At 37.6% G+C, this 25,680-nt stretch overlaps 2 protein-coding genes across 5 annotated transcripts in view; both read right to left on the reverse strand.

The window, feature by feature from the left end:
* samd12 (sterile alpha motif domain containing 12) overlaps window positions 1–18,674 on the reverse strand; it is a 106,444-nt gene extending 87,770 nt beyond the window's left edge. The window contains exons 1-3 of one of the 3 annotated variants that reach the window (XM_077549405.1): window positions 18,530–18,642; window positions 17,855–18,039; window positions 722–927 (exon numbers count right to left, since the gene is read on the reverse strand). In XM_077549405.1, the coding sequence (XP_077405531.1) occupies window positions 722–927; window positions 17,855–17,915 (267 nt within the window). In that variant the 5' untranslated portion in view covers window positions 17,916–18,039; window positions 18,530–18,642. Of the gene's footprint in view, window positions 1–721; window positions 928–17,854; window positions 18,337–18,529 lie in introns of those variants that run through there. The other 2 variants (XM_077549407.1, XM_077549406.1) reach the window with 2 other exon arrangements.
* A 3,116-nt stretch (window positions 18,675–21,790) lies between these two features.
* On the reverse strand, window positions 21,791–25,340 carry LOC144037862 (zymogen granule membrane protein 16-like). Of its 2 annotated transcripts, none has more exons than XM_077549747.1 (5): window positions 25,198–25,340; window positions 25,073–25,107; window positions 24,921–24,973; window positions 23,146–23,272; window positions 21,791–23,048 (listed from the first exon to the last, which is right to left on the reverse strand). In XM_077549747.1, exons 3-5 carry the CDS (start codon window positions 24,970–24,972, stop codon window positions 22,730–22,732), a joined length of 498 nt encoding a protein of 165 aa, XP_077405873.1. In that variant the 5' UTR covers window position 24,973; window positions 25,073–25,107; window positions 25,198–25,340; the 3' UTR covers window positions 21,791–22,729. The 2 variants fall into 2 exon arrangements, with proteins under 2 accessions (XP_077405873.1, XP_077405872.1); XM_077549746.1 differs by having other exon boundaries at window positions 25,069–25,107.
* Window positions 25,341–25,680: the final 340 nt, after the last annotated feature.

Genomic DNA, 25,680 nt, shown 5'->3' on the forward strand with positions numbered 1-25,680 from the left:
TCGTGCAGGGGCCGCAAATAAATGGTTCGTAAATCCAGGCGTGGCTTCCAGGCATCCAGGCGTAACTGCCGTCGACTGGGTTTTTACTTACTACAGTTTTTATATCATTTTAAGCAGGAAAATTGCCCCCAAAACACTGCTACGGCGTTTTTACTTTCTGGACTTGGATTTGCCACCTCTGTTCAATGTCATGATTTATTTAGAATATTCTGAATTATGTATTTTTTAAACTCTGAGACGCCTCAGGCTCAACTTGAGTTTGTCTTTCGTCGTTTTCAAAGGCTCCCCGCAGTGTATACACAGAGGAGCGTGTTCAATTAATTCTGCTTCCACTTGCTTTGATGGACAGCTGATTAACACAGATTTTACACCAAAGAAAAGAGAATATGAGATGAGAATGTTTGTGTATATCTGGAGGGATAACTCACGTTCCTCCCTGTTGTCCAAATCCCTCTCTATTTGTGAAGAACAAAGTTCATAACAAAAAATAAAAATACTGACAGTTTTTAAAGCAATTAAATTATTATCAGAAGCACAGCAGACAAATTTAGATGCATGCCGAAACATCAGCTTGTCTTTCTTAGTTTTGCTCCTTGTTAATTCCCCTTTTCATGAATTGTTTTACCAACCGTTCTCTAGGTTTTTTTTTAGATGTTAAATAATTTGTCCAATAGTGTGAATGGGTATGTGAAAGGTTTTACAATTAGTGACGGTTCCTCACCCGTGTTAGCTCAGACTCGGACACTGAGCGATGTGGTGGCAAACGGCGCTGAAAAATGGACGGGCTTATGTCATGGTAACTCAGGCTGTCGTCCAGAAGCACCGACGGGCCGTCGACAGACTCCTCTTCTTCATCCAGCTGTGATTCGACGTCTTCCGGGTACATCTGGTGGTCGATGCCATTCTGGCTCAAGTTGCAGTGAACAGCTGTGAAGGTCAGAGAGTTCACATGAGGGAACGTAAATCAAATGAATTGTCATTCTAGCAAAATCACTATAGTCAATTAATTCCTGTAAATAGCAGTGTAACATTGAGTATTACTAAATAAACAACCTTTTGATGCAGAAATATACACATTCAATTGCCAGGTTATTTCATGCTGGCTGAGAATTTGTCATGTGTTTTTATAATTTGGAAATTATATATTTAAAATTAAGATGGCAATTGGATGGTTGTCCAAGTTAAAATCACATTACATGTAATTCTCAATCTAGCCGTTAGATGGCGAAAAATAACACCAAATGGCGACTGTGAGCAGCGGGGTAGTTTTTTGATGGAATCATGAAAGAATCAGAATGCAATGGTCTAATAAAAAATAACATAAAATAAAACCAAATTAAGCAAAATGATTCTATTGTGTCACATTACAGTCCACAGAATGTCCACAGTTCTCAATGTCATTCTATGCCCAATATTATCATTATTTTCTGAATCTGAAACTGGATATTCAAACAACCACTTTGGCAGTAAACTATCTACAAAAATCAATATTCTATACAAGAGGGATGAAAAATTCTGCCTCTATATTAAAAATAACAAATAAATATTCCAGTCGATAGGTGATTCAAGTATATAAGTAAGTAACGAAAGTTTAAGGACAATAGTGTTTTGATAAATCACTATACATTTTCACCATTATAATAGAACTTTTTTTTTTTCGTTTCAATGGGAAGAATGGCAAACACAGGGGTGAGCTATATGTTACTAAAAGATGCATGCAATTTTGCAAACAAGACTGTTGAATTCCAACGTCACACTTTTAATTAACTAGAGGTCTCAGACGATCACATTACAAAGCCTATGGAATTTTCAAAAACTTGTCAGTGTCTCCAGATGTCTGCGTCTAAAATTAGCTTCCTTCCGTGTTGTCTGAAAGTTTCCATCATCTCAACAATAAGCTTTCACAGTATCTGACCGACAGGAAATATATATTGTGAAATTCTTTCAATCAATTCTTTCAATCATTCAATCAGTCTCAGCATTCCATAGAGTTGCAATCAACATGTTACTTTGGATCAATAAAGCAAATCACTTTCATTGATGTATCCATCAGTCAGTCAGTGATGCAAGACTTTGTGTCCGCTGTCAGACATCTCTTTAGTCTTGCTTTGCACTAAGTTTCAGTGTGAATCACTTGCATGTCTTCATTTTTTTTTCTTCATTTTGTCAGCGGAATGTAAATCCCATAACAGGAATGTCTACCCCGACAGATGATGAGGCAGATTAAATCGGCTAAAATAATAATGGCCGATGTTTTCCAATAGTTTTTACCTTTATGTACTCATACCATTTACAGCAGTTGTACACAAGCAACAATGGTTTGATTATTTATTATATATAAACCTATACAATAACCTTGTGTCCTTAAATTTACATGTAATATATTTACAGTTGGCACTCGTCAGACCGCAAATATCGAAAATCTGTGTATAAATACACACATTGAATTGCATTGGGGGCCAAAGAAAAATGCATTACCATTGTTTTCAATTAATCAGTTTTTCATGGCACGATTGCCTGCATTGTCTCATCATGACCATCCCGTTTTGTTCAATTTGGTGTCCGGTAGGGGTGGGCGATAATCATCGTGATCGATATCGTCAACTTGGCTTTCACGATGTCCAATTTGACATTATTGAGTTTTATTACTAGCTCTAAATGGAGAAGAAGAAAAAAACGGCTCAATTGATTGGCGGAAAAGTAGGAGGAAGTGATGAAAGTTCTCATTTGACAAATCAGCGGGCAGGATTCAGTCACGTGACCCGGTGGCGCCAGCCGTGAGGAAGTCGGGAGAAGTGTTTACAAGTGACAACATGGAATTGAAGACTCGGAAATGAAGACCTGATATTCCAATCCATATTGGCTTAATATTCAGTTTTTACACGCTTGTACTCCGTATCATAGCTACATTTGCCACTATTTCACGTGTATTATGTGCAGGACAACTTCAGAAATTGCCTGTCAAAAGATTGCGGCTGCATTTGTTGTTGAAAATTGATTCTGAATCGAATCGCAGACCCAAAAATCTGAATCGAATCGTGAGACATTCTAACATTCCCACCGCTAATAAACAAGAACTGTTAAAAAATAAATAAATCAATAATTATTCTGTGAAGCAAGTCCAGATTTACACGATTTTTCTTTCTTTCTGTAGAATATCGTCAAAATATCGTTATCGAGTTTTTGGAAAAAAATATAGAGATATTTTATTTTGGCCCATATCGCCCACCCCTAGTGTCTGGTTGGCTGTAACGTGGCTTCCATGGCTGCCGGAAAACTCTACTTAAACAGCACAGATGGAAAAAAGTGTTTTAGTCAAATGTATACACAACAAGAATATAAACGTAACACTTGATTTTGCTCCCATCTTATATGAGATAAACTAAATAATATCACCATTTCTGACTTTTGTGAGTCCCCAGAAGTCCCCCAATAAAACAAAACTGCACTTTTCAGAGTGGCCTTTTATTGTGGGCAGTCTAAGGCACACCTGGGCACTAATCATGGTGTCTAATCAGCATCTTGATATGGCACACCTGTAGCGACCACTTTGTAGCATAATAGACTGAGCCTCATCTCTGAAAACAACATCCACAAAAAAATCCTGGTAGCAACAAAGATGAGACCGTCCACGTATTTATGTAACTCGTGTTATGATAGCAAGTCGCACGCACATACAAAAAAAAAAAAGGAGAGCAATGATGATGACATGTCAAATCGGTAAAATTACCGAATGAACAATAGTGAGCTCTCCAGAATATTTAAAAAAAAATTAAAATAAAAATTAAATTAAATTAAAAAAAATTATAATAAAAAAATAAATAAAATGATAGCAAGTTTGAACACACTGGAGAGGTTTTGTTTTCAGGTGTTAAACCGACACGAGAACACAAAGCGACCATTGTTTGCCTACAGGTATGGTCACATAATTAGAGCGAAAACACAAGCTGCGTGCCTGCATGCGTTCCAGTTCCTACGGCACAGGATCTGAGGTGCAAAGCGAGAATATACACAAGTAAGTGAGGTCCTGGACGCAATTGAAATGCACAGCACGGAACATTGCTCCCTCTTCATCGCTTCCCCTCTCCTCACGGCTCACTCTTTCGGGCCCTCTCTTCACCCCGACTCAAATGGAGAGATTGTGACTGATATACAATCACACAAAGGAGAAATTACAGTCTTCCTTTAAAAGGATTAGAGGCTTTCCGTGCGACCAGACTAAAGAGTGGATGACAAGATGATGACAGGAATTAAAACTCAAGAAAGACAGCATGAAGACGGAGGACTGTTGTATTATTGCCCTCAATCCTATAATGAGACGAGTGGGCATAGGGGAGGGGCAATGAGATGTTCTTTTCTTTTTTTCGAATCGGCAATGGTTACTATAAATAGCGCCTTTGCATTCATCAGTCTCCGCACCCCGGCATGCTCTGTGTGAGCATTGAGGGGGAAGACAGACGGCAGTGTCTGCCCTCCATTTCGTCTTCTTTTCATATTCTCTTCGCGAGATATTACAATGAAAGTGAGGGTGAAGTTGATTAATGTTGAATAAGCGTACGCCTCACCTCCAATTAGAGCATGTGGTTTGAAAAAATAGGTCCTATATTTACCTATTACTGTAAGTAGTTGCGCAGCATGTTGTTTTTGTCACAATTGTCTGTCAAAGGTGTGAATGCAGTACTAGAAAAATGCAACCGGTTAGCATTAGAATTAAAGACCTTTGACATGTTTCGGTTCTGTGGGGGTTGGGTTTTTGTTTGTTATGGGTTGTTTTCGTTGTTTTTGTCTGTGGTTGGTGTTTTTTATCCTGTGTACCTGGTTTCTTCCCTTGCCTCTATATGTCTAACCACGTTCACCTGTGTGTGTTTTCCCTTTCCCAGGTGTTTCTCATTAGTGTTGGCGTATTTAGGCCCCGTCCAGTGGCTCAGTTATAAGCCTGAATTTTCAGATAAATAAATACAGTTTCATACAAACCTTACAGTATACATGTACAAGTTTACTGATGATTTTTTCTAAATTTGAGTTTTAAAAAAAATCGCAATAATCAATTTATAGATTCGCATCGGGATTAATTGGTATCGGATCGAATCGCGACCTATGAATCGTGATACGAATTGAATCGCCAGGTACTAGGCAATTCACACCCCTAATTTGCTCACTTTTGTGATGCACTGAATAAATGAAAAAGTTCAAATAATATCAATTTTAATAATACAGTATTACTGTATTATTCGTTTGTGAAAACGCATTTAAAATGACAAAACACACAAATTTACAACTTATCCAATATAAAATTATTCACAAAACATACATTACTCAATATATGATGAAGAAAATGGGACTCTCAGACTCCGACATTTGTCTCCAATGTTTACAAAACACTACAGACACTTATGTTCATGCTTTATGGTTATGTACTACGGTTATGTATTTCTGGACTAAAGTCTTAGAAAAACTTTCCGCTATTTTGGACTGTAGGATACCTTTATCTCCAAACATGTGTTTGCTAGGTGACCTAACAACAACTGACTTACCACATAAACAATTTCAATCTACACTTGTAGCCCTTACTATCGCAAAAAAAAACAATTCTTGTTAACTGGAAAAATAAACAAACTCTGAATATCGACCAATGGTCTAACCTCCCCATAAATCATATTTTAATGGAAAAAATATCTGGCTCAAATAAAAAACAAATATCAAAATTTATAGAAACATGGTCTACGTATATAGAATTTTTTAACCTAATTCTGGTTACTTAATTCTGCCTGTTAGCGAGAGCCACCACATCGTGATAACTTACATTGATGTTTCTGCATTTGGCAATTTATTATTATATTATATTATATTATTAGTATGGGATTTTTTTAATAGGTTTTAGGTGAACTAATGAATACACACACGCTCGCACGCATGCACACACACACGCACATACACATACTCACCCACATACAAAAAAATAAAATAAATTTAAAAATATATATATATATATATAAATTTAATAAAAAATAAAAAAGGAGAGCAATGATGACATGTCAAATCGAATGAACAATACTGAGCTCTCCATGAAAAAAAAAAAATACAGTATTACAATAACAGGTGTCGGTATCAGACTGATAGACTTATTTAAACTCTTATTACCAGTTTTGACCGTTTCACAATCAGGAAGTAGAAATTAGAACAATAGAAAATTGCCATTTAATTTAATGCAATTTTAAGGAAAAACATTACTTTGTGATGTACAGTACAGATTCTCACTGAAGGCATCAAAACTATTGCAACTACGACAACTAACGAACACGTGGAGTTATGGGCTTAGCAAAAAAAAAAAGATGAAAATAATAAAATAAATATATAAATAAATAGCCACTCTTTTCTTTAATAATTTATAATAAAAATATAATATAATAAAAGGTCGTCACCTGAAAAGGTTTTCCAACAGTCTGAAAAAAAGTGGTATCGAACATCCCATCATGTTTTCATTTGAATGTTGCAAATTATCGTGCATTCTTTTAATTAAAATAACCTATTCTAATACTAGTAACTAATGAGATACCGATGTAGCTTTCTTAAATATGTTGATTTGGATGTCCAAAACGGCAAAGACAAGTGGACTCGCAGTAAAAGCATTCCTGATATAATGAAACCACTGACACTGAATGTTCTTTCTGGCATGATGAATTATAAACGTATGCACTGTCTTCACAATAACAGCTTAAGTTTCTGCCTAGTGTAAAAAGCAGGTGTGTGATTTTGTTGGGTGCTTGACATAAATGCAGACACATGTCAACAGCCCAACATTCATAACGTCTGATGTGAATAAACGATTTTAGAAACCGCAATTACTGCATTCAATGGGAATTCTCAGTGAGGGGTCAAATATTGATGTTCTGGGTGCAAAACGTGTGCATGCATATGTGAATAACAGTCATGCATAAGAGCAAGGGACGCAAGCTTCAAATCTATTCCCTGAGAAAGTGAGCAAGCGTAACAAATATGCACGGGGTGTCAAGCAAGTCCACCCACGCCTCTTGCAGGGGGGAAAAACTGTGAGGAGGAGATGTGAATGTGAGAAATTAGACTACTGTGTCTGCTCAGCTGTCTGCCCTGAGGACTTGAAGCATGAATCTTCATCAGCAGGGGACAAGAAACACACTCAAGTACTAATTAGAATATCTTTGAAGGGTTGGGAGAGATAAAGTGAGAGTACTGCCTCAAGTATCAGAGTGTTTTTTAATGAAAAGTTGGAAGGACATGCAGATTGGATATTTATTCATTTGTATATTCATGTTTTATGATAAAAGTCATCACGGAGATGGTCATTTTAGTGTAATAATTAATTTGCAGTAGTAAACTTCAATACCCTTTTGTTATTGAACGAAATATGATTTGAACTTGTACAGTACTTTAGCAGGCTGGTACGGGGAAAAAAATGTTGATATGGTTTTGCTGTTTGGGTGCATTTTATCATTGGTTGTGGTTAAATAAAATAGATGGCCTTTTCTTAGGGAAAATTGATACCACTTTTTATTAAATACTGTTTAATACGATACTAGTACGAGTACTCACCTCTGAATTTGTCACCAATACACAGTTCTGAAAAGTAAATTTTACTCTAAACTGAATCTATTTGGTCCCACTCTAAATAGAGTAAAAATTACACTTGGAAGAGAGTTTTAAAAAAAAATCCCTCAAGGGTTGAGGAACAAACCCACAACTTCAGGTTGGGAGAGAGCCGATCTACTACCTGAGCCACGTGTCAGTATATCGCTCGTCAGCTGACATCTTCATAACTCCAAGACCTCTAAGCAAACAGTCCTCTCTATAAGCTGAATGTCGTGAGTTTGTTCCTCAACCTATGAGTGACTTTTATTGGTCAATTTTTTCCCCCCAATTTTTTTTTACTCTCTTCCGAGTGTAAGTAAATATTACTTTAAAGTCTGAGTCTATTTGGTCCCACTCTAAATAAAGTCAAATTTACTCAACAGAATTTACTGTGTACCGATACCAAGTACCGACACCACTAGTACTTAAAAAACAATGACAGATAATTTTTTTCTTTCTAGTTGCTGATCATAAACCGACCACATACCATATTGGTACCGACATGGCCAGGTGTAGGCCCAATCAGTACTTGCCCATCACACATTTTTTTTGTTGCAGAGAGTAAGCATCAGTCACCGAATATAATTTGTTTATGATTGTCTAGTTCTGCCTAGTTTAATAATTGGAGGTAGCTAGTGATTGTAAATTACAAGGATGGATACATATTCACCGTCTATCTCTGAACGTGTTGTTTCTACATTTTTGTATTCAAAATTAAGCATGTATTGCTTTTAGGGCCTTATCTGGATTTTTTTTCATTTCTTTTCGCAATTATGTTACTACAAGAAAGGGATAATGTTGGAAATTATAATCATGACGTGACATTTTCATACGTGTCATCTTTACCACAGTGATAGATACTGTTCCATCATAAATGTGCAAAATCAATTGTTTAAAACAGTAATGGCAAGGTATTATTATTATAACAATAACGATCAATCCAGACATTGAAGCAAAAAGAAGAGTTGCACTTAAAATCTTGAAGTTTGCATCTCTGGGAATTACACTTGCAGGATTTTTCCTGTGTACAAAATTCAGAGGCGGCCACCTCCACCTTATTTGCTCATCACCTCCAGCCTGAGTGACTGATAATGAACAAATGCTTTAACATGATAAAAGTCATATTCTTCTTGGAACTATTATTCTTATCATTGAAACATGAAATTATTATATATTGCTTGTAAAAAATGAAAGCGAGTCCGTTGAATTTACAGAATACATACACGTCATGGTGCATGGTCTGGATTAGGGATGTTCCATACCATCTTTTTCCCGACTGATACGAAACTCTTGAGTAGTCACCGCTACTGATACCAAATACGGAGATGATTTTTAAGAAAGACCAATATATAAATTTTCCTTAAAAGGAACCCAGACTGTAATGATAAGTTTGCTCTATACTATTTATTTGGTTTTTATTAGCTTAGCTATGAGATTTATTTAAAAAAAAATCATTTCCAGTTTACTAAATTTTGTAGAAACTTTATTTGGACGTATGCCGCCATTGTTATTTACGTCGCAACGCATTTCAATGCGTAGTGACGTAGAATGGCGGCAGGCTCTCTGACGGGCAATGTGAAGCACCTATAAAGAAAGCACGATAAATCTACGTAGCGTTCCTAAAGGGACGATCAAAACTCTTGAATGCGTCTGGTGAATGAAGAGAGCATGAGTCTCCCGATCGCATGTTGATTCTTTAGGAACGCTACAAGGCTTAACTTGCTTTCTTTATAGACGTTTCACATTGCTCGGCAGAGAGTCAGCCGCCATTCTACGTCACTATGCATTGAATGTTTTACGATGCAAATAACACTGGCGGTGTACGTCCAAATAAAGTTTCTACAAAATGTATTAAACTGGAAATGATTTTTGAAAAATGAATCTCGTAGTTATGTTAGTAACAACCAAATAAATAATATAGAGCAAACTTGTCATTACAGTCGGGGTTCCTTTTAAAATTGCATGAAGTTAATGGCAACTTTGTTTTCATATAATGTCTCATTTCTTGTCCCTGATCATAAAACAGCCGATAATAGTATCGTCACCGCCGTGAGTTCCATCCATCCATCCATTTTCTTGGCCGCTTTTCCTCACTAGGGTCGCGGGGGTGCTGGAGCCTATCCCAGCTGGCTTCGGGCAGTAGGCGGGGTACACCCTGAACTGGTTGCCAGCCAATCGCAGGGCACACAGAGACGAACAACCACACTCACATTCACACCTAGGGACAATTTGGAGAGTTCAATTAACCTGCCATGCATGTTTTTTGGAATGTGGGAGGAAACCGGAGCACCCGGTGAAAACCCACGCAAGCACGGGGAGAACATGCAAACTCCACCCAGGAAGGCCGAAGCCCGGACTCGATCTCACGTCCTCTGCACTGGGAGGCGGACGTGCTAACCAGTCAGCCACCGTGCTGCGCCGTGAGTTCCGATACCTTAAAATAAGACTGGTATTAGCCCCGATACGATACCTGGTATCTGTAGTCACCCATCATAGTCAGGATGATACCACCTCTGCCTCAATTTGAGCCAGGACAGCCATATTACCTCTTTTTACAGTCTATGAAAAATAGAGGCAAAGTAAATCAGTGAGGCACAGCCAGTGAAAAAAGACAGAATGGCACAAAGACATGTGGGCTAAATATAAACTGCAGCTAACTCTGACTCACTTTGAAGCACGTATTCCGGGCATAAATGTCTGTGCTTCAAAGTCAGGAAGCAGAAAAGTTACATAAATAGATTGCCTTAATTTAGAACTGTGGAACACTGTTTATTTAAATATTTGATAAGAGGAACCAACCTCAGTCTTAACGGTGGCCAAAATAAGTGAGTGCAAAGTTCTAAATTGGAAGAGTTTACAAGTGTTCCTATAGTGTCTGAACTTGAAGGCATGCAGTGATACTAAGCATAAAATCATATTTCAAATATTACAGCTGCTGTTATCTATCTTTGCTTCCATTTTGCTTGTCCCAAGTTCATATTTTACCTTACCTAACATTATCAAGCTTTTGGATGACTTTGACTAAGCATCCAATTTAAAATATTTGTTGTATGTAGTTGGGGTGTGTCATTTTAAAAGTGTATGCACGTTTTAAAAGTGTGCTGCCAAAGATTATCACTATTAGTATCATACTAGTAGTAGTATCTTAGCACCAAAGGTGTGGCTGACCATCTTACGGAGATGAATTAAGAGTTGGGAGAGCTTCATTTTACGGAAGGGATTTTTGTTATTTGCCATTTTAATTACGGGAATAATTAGTCTGAGTAACTGACAGTCATAAGTTGGGTGCTACATTAATTAAAATGACGGGTAGGAATGTCTCACCACTTCACAATTCAATTATTGTTTCAGAGAACAATTTGATTTGTTAATGACGTACAAACCTTTATCATCACCGCCATTCATGAACAACTGCAACTTCCCAACATCTCAGCCAACACCTTCCAGTCACCAGTCCTAAATCTTGATCGAGTGGCACCACCAGAACTTGAACCTGGGTGATGCTCGTTCTCTGCATCCTGAACTTTCACAATCACAGAGAATCCCGATCACCGACAACCTTTCTGACCTCCTTGCCACCTCTACAGTGTCCCCACAGAGCTGCGTCCTCTCACCACAGCTCTTCATCTTCTGCACCAAAGAACTGGTGAAGCAGAACTACTAACCACTATCACCCCTGAATCATACATTTCTTAGATGAACCATGCCTAAAATCAAGGTACGTTTCAACTTGTGATGCCAGATCTGTTCTCCATAGTTTCCTTCACCTGACATTGACTCCGACAATCCGTGCCCGTCGAGATATAACTAACAGTTCAGCGGCTTCAAATATGCGGAGCAAATCATTCCGAGTTCATTTTGGGGAGTGAAGTTCCTCCACATCACTGACTTCCAAAGGACGTGAAATATTCACAAAAAGCTGTGCGTCATTTGTCACAGAGATGATGGGTGCATAAAAGGCTAAAAGTATTCCACTTATCTCTTCTCTCCAGAGTCTAATTTGCACGGGCTTCAAAATTCAAACAGGCTGACATCAGTGCTGGTAGCTTTTGAAGTGCCCTTTACAACACAAGATGTCATGTTGTGTGGTTGATGTTGTAGTTTTAACCTCAATAGATGTCAGTGACTCCACTATGGACGTAGTACAAAAAACAAGAGTGCCAATCATGATTTCTCTAACGAGACAAATGTGCCTTATCGTTGGGCAAAGGCACGATGACATCAGCGATCACGGATGGTGGCTGGCGCTTGTTTAGTCTCGACTGTTTGCCATTTCGTTCTCCTAATTTCATGGTCTGCTGCCTTCAGAATTGAAGCGTAAATAATAAAGCCTGTGAAGAGCAACTCAAAGGAGTGCGCCGATATGACCAGCCGGTGGACATCAGATCATATTCTGCACATTGGAGTTGTGCTGAATTCTAATGAGTTGTTCAGCACACTGGACAGGGATTCAATCAGGAAGCAGTTCAAGAACTAAATATCTCTGAGCACTGCTAAGGTTAAAAATAGTCTTTTGGCACGCGACAGAACAGCTCAATCCACTTGCTCATGTTTCCCTGTGAGGTGTGTGGTTGGAATGTCGACTTTTCCAGTAATGTCATGTGATATTATTAGCCCAACAATGAGGAGGAAGTAAACGCAGTGAACAAGAAATGACACTGGAGAAAACCCAGCATTGTGGAGCCTTACTTCTTGGCATGACTACTTGTTTGAGAAAAAGCATCGTAACCCAATATAAGGGTTCTAATATGACAAATCAATCAGTTATTTTGAAAGGCTTCTCAGCCTTTAACCACGGAAAATAACAAAAGACATATAGAACTTAATTATGTGTAAACAGATTCTTCAATTTTTCTGGTTAGATTTTAGCAGAGGTGGGCATTTCCGTCAATATTGACAGAAGGTCCATCAACCAGTCACTGATGGATGCCCATTTTGTTGATGATTAATGTTTGACGGCTCTGTCTTTGATGAAATGCTCATTTTAATGACGATTGGCAGAAACATTGACGGATGCTCACTTCGAATGACGTAAACAATGACGGACTCCTATTTTATCGAGGAAATACAAATGATGATTTCACGATTACAATTTGATTCGGCGGATTGATGATGACAGAAGCGTGTCCCGACTTTTGACGACTGACGGACGCTCAAAATTCATTTACGCATTGTGGTTTTCTGGTTGTTCGTCAAATTTTTGCGTTTAATTTATTTGATACAATTTTATCTTGTACCTTTTATTAGGTATGTTTACCCAAATAATTCATTGTATAGTCAAACAGTTTAAGAACAACATTTCTCAACGTGCAAACGCAACAAAGTAATCTATGGTCTATAATATCAAAAGATTCAGAGCATCTGTCGAAATATCTGCATGTAAGAGGCAAGATGAAAACGAACATGAAAAGTTTGTGACCTTTGATCCCTTTGGTGGCGCTGCATTCAAAACCGAAATCATTTTGGAAAGGATATTGCCACGTGGGCTCAGAAACACATCAAAAAAGCATTGTCTGTTAACACAGTTTGTTACTAAATCAAAATCCAAATGTATACAAATGTATATGGCAAAACCTCTATACAGTGTCAGTAACACCCACAAAAGCCCTGCTCATCAGATGGACTACTGCAAAATGTAAAAGTCTGTCGTGGTCTGACGAGTCCACATATACAAATTGTTTTTAGAAATCACGGATACATCATCCATAGTGCAGCCCAAAGTATAAAAGACAGCATCTGTGATGGTATGGGGGTGTGTTACTGCCTATGGCATGCCTAAGTTGCACAGCTATGAAGGCGCCATCAATGCTGAAAGGTACTGTTAGAAGACTATCTTTGTCTTCCGCGTGTTTGTTGTTGTTCGGGTAGAGAGAATGTTGATTTTCTGAATACAGACTGGAGATCGGTGAACAGGTCCTTTGAAGGATTTATTTTACAGAATATTCCGGACACAAGCAAGTTTACAGACAAATGGCTGCAGTCCTCTCGCAAGTGTGTCGTTACAGCGGACTCACAGCATTCTTATACTATCTTGAAGGCAGTACACCCCCAAGCCCCCCAGATATTTTAGCAATATATGCTACCATCAAAGCAACATCATTTTACAGGGACGTCCCTGCTTATTTCATCAAGACAATGCCAAGCCACATTATGCACGTGTTACAACTGTGTGGCTTTGTAATTAAAACAGTGTGAGTGAAATGTGAACTGGCCTGGCAGCATTATGACGATTAAGCACAAAATATAACAATGCTGACCTCAGACAGCTGGCCAACTTACAGCTTCAAAGCTTCAACAATTAGTGCCCTCAGTTCTTGAGTGTTGTTATAAGGAAAGGCGATGTGGTAAACATGCTCCTGTACCAGCTTTTTTGGACCATATTGCATCTTTTTTTTTAAAGATATTTACTATCAACATATTTTTTTTTTAGTGTTTGCTTCTGAGTGCAAAGAACGTTATTCAGAATTTCATGCAGCAATACTTGAGAAGTACATAATGGCTATAGGGCCACCCCAAGGAAGATCGCATCATTTTCACATGACATTTGCTTCGTCCTTAGTCATTCTAGTCCAATTATTTAATTATTTTTTTGTCGACAACACTGAGGAGATGTTTCTTACTATTATTATAACTGAACAGATGTAATCCTATACCACACACGGTAATAAACATTTTTATTCCACTAATTCTATTGCGCTGTAAAATCTGGGAATGGATTTGGAATGACTTTTCTCAATGGCTGCACAGGCAGGCAAAGCAGGACATTAAGGAGGCTTGATGCGCAGAGGCAAATGAACAAACTCAGCCACAGGCGTAAACAACTGCTTTGGCCAGACTCGGGGTGCACTTTGAGGCTCTTACTTGCTGCTTGCATCAGTAGTATTATGCATCTAGTTTAGTTCAATCCAAGCGTTTTGCCCAAATATTACATGGTGTTTCCAAATTGTCACCTTCACTGGTATTTGCCATATTTGTGGGAATGATGTAGCATTTGTTATTGTGATTTTTATGCTCCACACTTTTTTACCATGTAACAACTCCCAGATAATACTTCCGATATACACTGTTCAAATTTCAACTTGCTTCAAAAATTCACACCTCCTGGGGTATATATTGTCTGATTCCACATTACTTACAGTATTCGCACAATTTAACATCAAATATCCACTTTTTCCCATTCATTTTCAATGGGACAGACATTGAAATTTGTCAGCATCAGATGAGCAATTGCCTACCACCACGAAGAACCTGGGTTCAAACCTTGCTTGGACGACATTTTAGTACATTCGATGGTTCGATACCTACTGACTGTCAGATTAGAAAATGGATTTTAATTTCTCTGCAATGATTAAATCCCACTTAAGAAAACTTGAACTGCAATTTGTCTATTTATTCATTTGCCATTTAACTACAATTTAAAAAATAGTTTTGTCATTTTCACATAGTTTATCTTTCAATTTACTTTGTAAGCACATGCATTCAAATCTTATCATTCAGCTAATAGCATTCAGGTTTTCAGCATTCCCCCGCAATTTCTGCAGAAATTGCACTTTGTCTAGTTGTTTTACTGTATTCTAACCTGCATCAAAACACATTGAATTTGTTCTGGCCTAAATGCTCAGGGATCAACTATCCATCTCTTTTTTTTTTCTTTTTTTTTTTTAACACCGCTTATCCTGTTCAGGGTTGTGGGGAGCTTGAGGCTTTCACAGCAGAATTTGGTGAAAAGTGTGACTGGTCTGGGGTCAATCACAGGGCAAATACAGAGACAGACCACTACTCGCACATCATGAGGCCACTTCATTTTTGAGTTTTGCAGTGATGGAGTAGTGACACAAATAGCAAAAATAGAAAATAAATACCAGAGAGCATGTTAATTAATTAATTGATCGAAAATCGCTCTGAAGGTTAAGTGGATTTGATTGTCGATGAATTAATTGTTAATTAATTAATTGTTAGTAATTAAATTGTTCTGTCTTAACTATTTAGAAATTGAACGTAGTGTCAACCATGTGTTGGTAAGGTTGTAAGGTGATCAAACGATCAAATTAATTCTTAAATGCATATCGAGTGGGGTCTTTCCAGTTTCCAGGTTATTTCATTTATTAAAGCGCCATCTTGAGAAACTTCCCTTGCGAGTCTCAATCTAACCACTTAGCTCCCTTTTGTGTTCCGTTTTTCGCAATCAAGCGCAAAGTATACGTTTTGAAGCTTGAAGTGACATTACTCCCAAAAGAACTGAGGATTTCAGTGAGGCATTCCAAAGTGCTCCTCACTTCTCCAAAGCAAAAATTGTCTTCTCGTGTGATATAAATGATGAAATAGTTGACCTATATTCCATGTCTGAGAGGTTGTAGAGTACTGGAACGGAACAGTCATGCTGCAGAGGTGTGTTATTTTCCTCCAACATGTTAAATGAGAGCTGATGTGTTGGAGTGTGCTTTGCTTGTATACCCCACAGGGACAGGTTTAGTTGTAGCACAAAGGTGTGTGCGTGTGTGTTGGGGTCTTAATTAGGGAACTTCTACCACTTCTAAAAAAAAATATTATTATATAAACCAGCATGACATTGTGCTGCAGTGACTGTAATTGGGATGAACTAATCCAGGTTTTCCTAATCCATCATATTACATTCTCAATGAATATTGCATGAATTGTGAAGTCAAAATTCTGTTATATCTAAGAATTCTGTAGTTATTAAGTACATAAACCGTGCTTATCCAAAGTGGAAATTTTCAGTCTAGGTGAAGAGCTGAGCTATTTTAAGCAACACCATGTACCCACACATTTGTATTGAGATGTTTGACTGTGCTCACATCCTGTCATCTGTTTCTTCAGGGGGATTTTTGTTGTTGTTGTCCGTCAATACCTATTTGTGGCAGACCTGTCAGCTATTCAATTTCAATGGATGGTGACATCACCCATGCCTCAGTACACGTGCAATGTTTGCCAACGCTTCCACTTTACGATGAATGGCGATAGGTGTTGTCTAAAAATGTTTTTCGAAGGATAGTTTTGGCAGATAATGATCAATATGTCATATATATATATTTTCAGGTTGGGATTACGTCCTGTGTACTTTAGTTTGTTTAGATATGATTAGGTCTGATGGCAACCCAAACAAGCCTCACAAATATAAACTATGCACTGCAGGTAGAGTGGGCAGTGTCGCAAAAAATTGTAAGATTACTGTTACTATAAAATAATATGAATAAGTAAAAGTTCTCCAAATAATTACTGGAGTAAAAGGGAGCAAGTATTCATTGCTCTTTAACTCCTGATTCTTTTTTTTTCTTTTTTCTTTTTTATTTCAGTAACCAAAGTAAATATAACTAGACTAACATGCCAACTCAGCTACTAACTTATTTTACAATAAATCACATAACTGGACAAACCTGGCTAGCCTGTAACACAAAAATGCATCACATAGTTTTAGCACTGCTTTTCGTTTCGCTTTATCTCAGCGGTTCTTAACCTGGGTTCGACTGAACCCCAAGATTTCTGTGAGTCCGTCTCGCAGGTTTGGCAGGGGTCCAGACACACACCCGACTCAAATGAAAGTGGTCGGATGAATATGTGCAATATTATGAATTCACATGTATAACAGAACGTATGGTATTCCACAGGGTTCCATTGTGGGGCCTCTGCTGTTTTCATTTTATCTGCGGCCCCTTGGTTGGTTTCATTTTTTTTTTTAAGTGGTGGTTGAACTTGTTTTTAAGTGCACTATAAATAGAGTTGAGTTGAAAACTTGCCTGCAATTTTAATCAAACCTTTAATTGATATTAATGCACATGCTAAACTTATAATTTTGAAGCAAAGCTAAAACACCCCATGATTGCTAAGTTATAGTTACATGTGAAAGCACAGATTTTGAATGACACCTGTATATGATATTTGCTGAATTAAAGGAACTGATCCATAATATAGTAGTTGTAGTCATTTGTCTGTACACAGAACATACTGTATTTGAGTCTACCTATTGAATGGCACCGATGCATGGCATGTTGGACATGGGAAGCACAGCAAAAAAGCCTCGTAGCGTATACGTCATCATGTCTTTGAGGAGGAACAAGGCTGTCAAGTTCTGGTCACACAGGGACATTGTCCTTAACCAGTTCTGGTAGAAAGGTATGCAAGAGTGGCTGAGTCTCATTCCAGTCGTACAAGTGCACATACAGTACAGCTAGGACAAAAACGAGTACAAGTCAGGAAAAGAGTTTGAGCTGAGATACAGTTAACGACATACCTCTCATGGGATTCTGGATCCACAAGATGCCTCCGATTAGGTGAGGAGACCTGCCAAGCATTGCACACCACTAACAAGCCAGAAGATTCCAGCACTTCTCTCACATCCAGTTCCCTCAGAGATGCACCTTTAGTAGCTATTTACTCTCAGTTACAGGCGAGATCATCCACATGTTACACCACCTGCTGCAGGATGAGCTGGATCAGTCTTGGGAAAACGTTCACACACACACGGTGCACGTAGAGTTGCATCACAACGAGACAAAGCAGGTCCTTTCCACAAAATCTAATCGCAGGGATCCTCCAAAGGAGATGATTGTGCAAAACAAACCCCACGCTGCTTGCTGGCTGCAGACCTGTTAACGTGTCGTGTCACTCAGCAAAACGATCACGCGCACAATCGGTAACAATAGAGAAAGCGCGTGCACACGAACAACGCTCCATGCAAGTGATGTGCGCTGTCATGACGAGATTACCGGCACAGTGATGCGGAAAGAGGAAAAAAAAGGCTCGCAAACCATTACCCAATCACAAGATTTCACAGTTGACCCGTTCTAATCTAGGCACGCAGCTAAACCTTCCCTGTCATCGCGGTGACTTTAAACTGTTTCCTCTTGTTTATTTTTTTGTTTCCACACACAAGGAACAAAAATATCTGAGCATAATGTCATTTTACCTTCGACAGCCATGACGTCACTCCACAGACGAGGGCATCGCTCGCAGAAGAGCTGGAGAAAATGTGAAAATCAACGCTTTCTCATTCTACCTTGTTCTACCCGTGTTATCATTTCATTGCTGCGGGCAAACTGGAGAGCACAGCTGCTGCCGCGCCTCAAAGCATCACGGGAAATGTAGTCTGACAACTCAGGATTAGCTAAAGCAAGATTCGGAGTATTCTGATAATACATGTACTTTAATATTGGATGTAAAATAAAGTATTTAAAAAATGTATTCGTAATTATGTGTTTATTCATTTAAATTTTTATTGTTATTCTGTGTGTGTGTGTGCTAATGAATGAGGTTAGCTAGCAAACATTAGCCTGACCATCACATTAGCCATATGTCTCAAGCTTTGAAAAACCAAAAGAACATTTTATGCCTTCACTGGATTCAAATGAGGTAATTCACCTTAATATAAAGCAAATTAGCCTACCGTGTTTGAATGCCAGTATTTCTGTCACTTTAAGTGGGTATAATAGGCACTTCATGCATGTAATGTGCGTTGATGTTGTGTTGGCTAATGAGTGAGGTTAGCTAGCAGACGTTAGCTTGACCATTACATTTGTCATATCTAACGCTTATGAAAAGTACCAAAAGAACATCTTGACTATACTGGATTAATATTAAATTAATGGCGAGGGAGTTTTTTTTAAAATATCAATATTTCTTTTTAGGCAGGTGAAATATGCATATTGCACTTAATGCAATAGGAAAAGTCTCTTACTACAATGGATGAAATATCCATCCATCCATTCTCCGTACCGCTTATTCTCTGCTCAAACGTATCATAATAACAAGCAGGGTACGGTGGGTATACCCTCACCCTGAAATGGTTACCAGTCAATCGCAGGGCATATATAGACAAACAAACACCAATTCCTAAGGCCTTATGTCAATGAAAAATATCTTTGGATTTGATTTTATAGTTCTGTACGGAGAAACATAGATTGTTAGAGGAAATATATGAGTGTAAAAGTGTCATAAATAATCGCATGGGGGGGAAAACAATGTAAAATTAATTGTTCCATATTAAGCAATGGGCAAGGGGAATGCAGGGTAGCTTTATAGCACATAATTCACATAATTAAAAAAAACAGTTAAAGGCATTTACAAACCAAAAGAATGTACAGCGCAAAAACAAGAATTTACACCTGGGCTCTGAATGACTGAGTTGTTTTGGAAGTTTATTCTATTTGCATGCAGCATAACAGCTAAATGCTGATTCACTATGTTTGCTTTGAACTCTGGGCTCCACTAATCGACCCAAATCTGCTTACTTTAGAACCCTAGTGCGTTTAAATTCGATTAGCATTTCTTTAACGTATTCAGGACTTAAATTAAAACATTCAATGATTTATAGACCTTTAGGACTGGAGTAACGTTTTCTGATCTCTTTGTTCTGGTCAGAATCTGAGCTGCAGTGTCTGAATTAGCTGCAGCTGTTTGATGCTCTCTTGATGGAGTCCAGTCAGAGGAACATTACAATAAGGTTAATTGTCTATGGTGTAAATGGTCTAATGCATGGGGTGTCGAACATACGGCCCGCGGGCCGCATCAGGCCCGCAAAGGGGTTTAATCCGGCCCACGAGACGATTTTGGAAAGTAAAAAAAAAATTGTACTGTCGGACCAATTAATCAGCTGGCCACAATCAAAACATATAAATTCGTAATTTCACAAGCAGTCCTCAGATGACAAAATTGTCCTGTTGTCATTATTTTACACACAATTTGAAGTCACGGTTTATTTAAAAAAACCTTCTTTTTTTTAAATCATAGACATAAACGTGTTAAAAATGACACAAATTCAATTACTGAGAACAGAAATACATATGGCAAGGCTTAACGTCCTTATAATTTCATTAACTGCGTCCCACAATTAATTCTGGGAACAATATATATGCAAAACAGGTAGACAACACCACATCCGGAACTCAAACAGGCAACGTGTTGCCACGTCCCATTTGCATTTGTGTTATTTTCTGGAACAATATGATTACGGTTGAGCTCCATAATTTAGGGCTGTCCCAGAAATAGCGAAAATATGCGTATAATTGACAGCAATTGTTTTTAAGTTATATACCATTTTCTTACCAATCCAGACCACTTAGTAATATATTTTCCTCCATGTGGCCTCTGAGCTAATATGAGTTTGACACCCCTGGTCTAATGCAATTCAATGCAATTGACACTTGGACTGTCACTAACGGCATGTTCCCTTACTTTTCTTTTCTACTCTACCTCAAGCAATGGTTGAACAGTACGCATATGTCTAATGCTGGTTGTGGGTGTCTTTTTGGCACTCTTTTTTTCAGTTTTCTTTTCAGTGTAGCTATCTGTCAAAAAGCTCTGACTACAACTGTTATGTAACATTGGGGATCATTTATATAATAGCCCTGCTATAATGTCAAAACATGCCTGTAAAAACAAGACGTGCATGTGCGTCATGTACACTTACAGTATGAATGAGAGTTGTTGCGTATGCACCACTTTCGATAATGAGCTTTATAACTTAACTTTTACACACACACACAACTCTTCTACGCAAAAATGTTGATTGTTCTCATTTAAATATGCTCCAATATCGGGCTCTTTTATTAATAAAGTGTCAAGACAATAGCAATATAGTCAAGTCTTTAGAGGCAGTCTAACAGTGCACAGTTATCTTTCTTTTGGTATTTTGCCCAACTGGCACAGATAGAAAAGGACATTTACAGTGTGCGCCGTTGTGGGAGAGAACGCAGCCGACTCCCAGCCAATTTAGTGCAGAGGCGTGCAGTCATGATTCAAAGGGACATTTAAAACCGAATATTGCCAAAACCAATGACAACAATCGTCATTAACAGAACAAAAGGTCATTTTCACAACTTTCTTTTTTTTTGGGGCAGTAACAGTCAAGGATAGGCTGTTGCCATGCGTGCCCTTTTTTTTTTTCCATCTTTCATTATCCTTGTATTCTTTAACGCTTTGTCAGGTATTTTTTAAATCCCCTATTCGAGCTACACTGGTGGGGTTAGTCACGTCAGAATATTTTTTTTTACCCTTAAGGAAAGCCTGTTTAATCTCAGTCAAACCCATTTTAAACAAGACAGTCGTAAGATTGGCAAATAGAGGAATCATACTACGTAGTGCACTCACAGGAAAATGTTGTTACTCCTGAAAATCTGGCTTTGAGTTAAAGCTGAGAAGGCGTGGCAGATTTAGGACTCAGAAGCAGAGATAGGAGTTTGCCGTCAAGGCAGATATTTATTAAACATAAAACTCTTCGTTTAGAGGGAAAAATAAAGGCTATAAAATGTTAAACTAAAGGCGCTCCAAAAGGGAGGATGTCTAATCTACAAACAAAACAAAATCACTCCTAAAACTATACTGTGGCTATACAAAGTTACAAAATTTCACACCAAAGACAGGACAACAAGGCTGAGGACTACGACTTTGACTGGCTTGAGTGACTCTGACGAAAACACTTTGGCACAAGACAAGGGAGACGCAGACCATTTAACACATGAGGGTATTGGGAAACAGGTGGACACAATCAGAGTTGACATTGACGCCACATGAGAAAGGGCAAGTGACCTGAAACGAAAGGAGAGTCCGAATTTTCAAGATAAAACAGGAAATGACAAGACAGTAAAAGCCCAGAGGAGACAACCTCACCGCGGTGTGACAAAAGCATACAGAAAAATAAGCACTCATATTTTAGCTAGCAAACATGAATAATGTTTCTTGTACAATCTGTTTTATATCATAATGAAATATTATATATATCTTTTATTTAGGGTTTCTTGCCTATTTTGACCCCTGCTCTAGTCCAGCCTAATACATTTTGGATGAAAATTATATCTAGGTCTGAGCATTATAAATACATCCAACAAACATACATCATCTGTTGAGAAAAATAAAAAAGCAAAAGCAAAAATAATAAAGCAATCTTATATCTTTCACAATTCTTACAGGGACAAGAGAGAAAAATATTCTCAGATAAATCTCAGAAATAATCTTTAAGTGGTTTATGCCAAAAATAAATGCCCATAATCAAGGTATGTACAAATACCTTTCTGTGCAAGTCTACTGATAATGCTTTTAATCAAGGCAAAAAGAAAAAAGAAAATACTTCTTGAATTAAGTTTTAACAAACAAAATTGAGGAAAAATTACATTTAAAATTTTAAGGAATATTGAGATGTGCCCCAATGTGCCCCAAAGAATGTGATAATGCTTCCTCCTTTGATTTGGCCACTGACGAGGAGCAGCTCAGTCTCCATGCTGGGGGCATACATGTTGAAGGAATGGCCGCCCGGCTGTCCTGCTTGCAGTCTTCGGCATTTATTGGTAATGAACACAAGTGATTGAATGTGTCCTGTGTATTTTCCAGAAATCTGGATTATGACTTCATCCTTGAACAACTCAATCTCCTTGGGTGCTCCAACTGCCAATCCAATTACAGGTGACCATGTATAACCATAGCGGAACTGGATCCTGATGGAGACAAAAAAAGATGATAGGTTAATTATTATGCGTGTTACAATAACAATTACCAAATTGTTCAATCAGATTGCATTTGTTGAGTAATTACCCTGCAACGCGGTTGTTAAAAAATTCCCATAACCTCACAGCTGTTATGGACCCGTCTCCACTAAGAGAGAATGATTGGCCACCTCCGGGGCCGACAGGCTGCGAAAAGGCGTACTGCTCAGCCTTCGCTGGAATGGAAAAAAAACAAAAAACATATATTTATACTAGTGCTGTCAAAGTAAAAGTGTTAACTAATTAATTAATCACCAAAAAATAGCACATTAATTTATCTATATTAATTTTGACCGCATCTGATCCTTTAGCTTGACCGCGAATGGTTACGTTAAAGGTAGCACAGGTTGTGTTTGAGCAATAAAAATAACTACACGCATTAAAGTAAAGCATTTAATAAATGTTTGACTATGACATTCAGAATATTTTTTCATGTCAAACTATTGGGGTGAAAAAAATATTTAAATTATGCAATTAATTAACTGATTAGAAAAAGAGGAGGATGAGCGTGTGCAGCAGCTAAAAAATTTTGAGTACGTCCTCATAACATTACATGTCGAAAAAAATTAACACGTAACAGGTGGTCTTTAAATTTGGCGGGCAAACAATGTTGATTAAAAAAGCCTTTTTAATTAAGCGATTAATCGAGATTAATCAAAATTCTAAAATGTGATTAATCTGATTTTAAAATGTAATCGTTTGATATCTCTAATTTATACGTTGCCCTAATACGCTGTCGTAATTTTTTTTATATGCCGCCTGATGGTCAGCGGGCCGTATTTTGGACACCACTGATGTATTGTTTGTAACTCGAGATTATTTTTAGATTTCATAATTAGTGGTGGTTTTGAAGATGAATGACTCCGACCGACAGCGTCGACATACTGTATTTGTTAAGGGTGAATTTCTATGAAATTAGGGAAGTGAGTACGTTTGGACGTATTTAAATACGCTTGTGCTTACTCGCAAATACGTTCGCACATACTCACATGTACAATCGAGCATACTTTCCATGGTACCAACGGGGTATTACTTGCCGTGCGCTAAATCATGCACTACAGACATAATAATAAATCACAATTTTTGTGGGCCAAATTTTCCACTCACATCTGTGCAACTAATAGCCTGTGCCATTACGAGAAAATCTGCTTTATTTAAGTACAAAGTACTATTGAATGTACTCACAAGTTTTGTTCAAATGTATTTGCGAGTATGTTCAAATATATTTGAAGACATTGGAACGTACACTCTAGTCAAAAATTGCTTACTACGCTTCTGTATAAAATAATTTTAAAGTATTTTTCTAATTTTAAAGTCAAGATTTACCGGCGGGGGTGGGGGTTAATGGAAATGTATTATGCACTATACATTATGCATGTACAAGACTTTCACGATTAACTAATGCCAGAATATAGCAGAGTTTGAGAAAAACACCAATTATAATATATTCTTTTTAACATTACATAATCGATCATGTAGGAAAACCACAGAGAATTGTATATAATCATTTTCATGGATGTGCCAAAGCATTCGCAACATGCTCAACTAAATGATAAACTGCTTTTTTGAAGTGCACACTATGATGTGAAGATTGAAAAAGTTTATTTTATTTTTTTGTTTATAGTACTTTAAGGAATAACTACAAAACAAAAACACCAAATACTGTAATCTTTTCTAATCTTTTTCTAATTGCTTGTGAAGTCGTGAGATATTTTTAAAAGTGAAAATCTGACTGCATCATTGTTTTCTAAAAATCCACCAGTCAACATGTCAAATTCAGACTATTTAGTTCCCAAATAAAAAATAATTAGTATAATAACTTACCGAAGTGAAAAACACTGAAGATACCAATCGTGGCGATCACGATTTTATGCATTCTGGTAATAAAAAGAATACAAAGAGAAATAAGTATATACACTTTAAATCATTGTTACATTTGGGATAATGTGGATTATTTAAGCAAAGTTATTACCTGCCTGATTTCTTGTATCACACGGTAAGTGGCATTTACCTAGTTAGGAATCAGAATATAATGTAGACAAACTCATGTTATAAATCAATAATAATTGTAATTCCGTCAAAAAAAAAGAACTCTACTTACAGATTTCCACGCTCAAAGATCAGTATGCGCAGCTCCAACTCTTTCGTTTGTACGATTTGAAGCTTGAGCAGCTTTATAAACAAGACTTGAGCTTGCCAGAGACAAAGACAATATCCTCATTGAAGCAATGCCAAGAAAACAATCAAGACGATTTAGGTGGTTGTTTTACTGGTTCGTCCTGTCATCGTTGTTGCATGTTGATGGAGATGAGATCTGTGATAATTATGGGTGCGGTGAGTGACTCATTGTCATTGTTTTCTCTGGGGGCGGTCGAAAAGCCCCGAAACAAGTTTTTAGTACAATGTACGTACAGTAAATATGCAAGCAGGAAAGAAAAGTGTGCCTATTGAAAGAGAAAACATGGGGTTGAAAAACATCAAATCATTTCTTGAATGTTTTTCATTGGTTATATTTTTAGGTGAAGGAAGATTCTGCTGTAATTTAAAAAAGCATCAACAACTATTTGGCAAATAATTTTGTGAT

The sequence above is a fragment of the Vanacampus margaritifer genome, chromosome 17, assembly GCF_051991255.1.
Source record: "Vanacampus margaritifer isolate UIUO_Vmar chromosome 17, RoL_Vmar_1.0, whole genome shotgun sequence".
NCBI lineage: Eukaryota > Metazoa > Chordata > Actinopteri > Syngnathiformes > Syngnathidae > Vanacampus > Vanacampus margaritifer.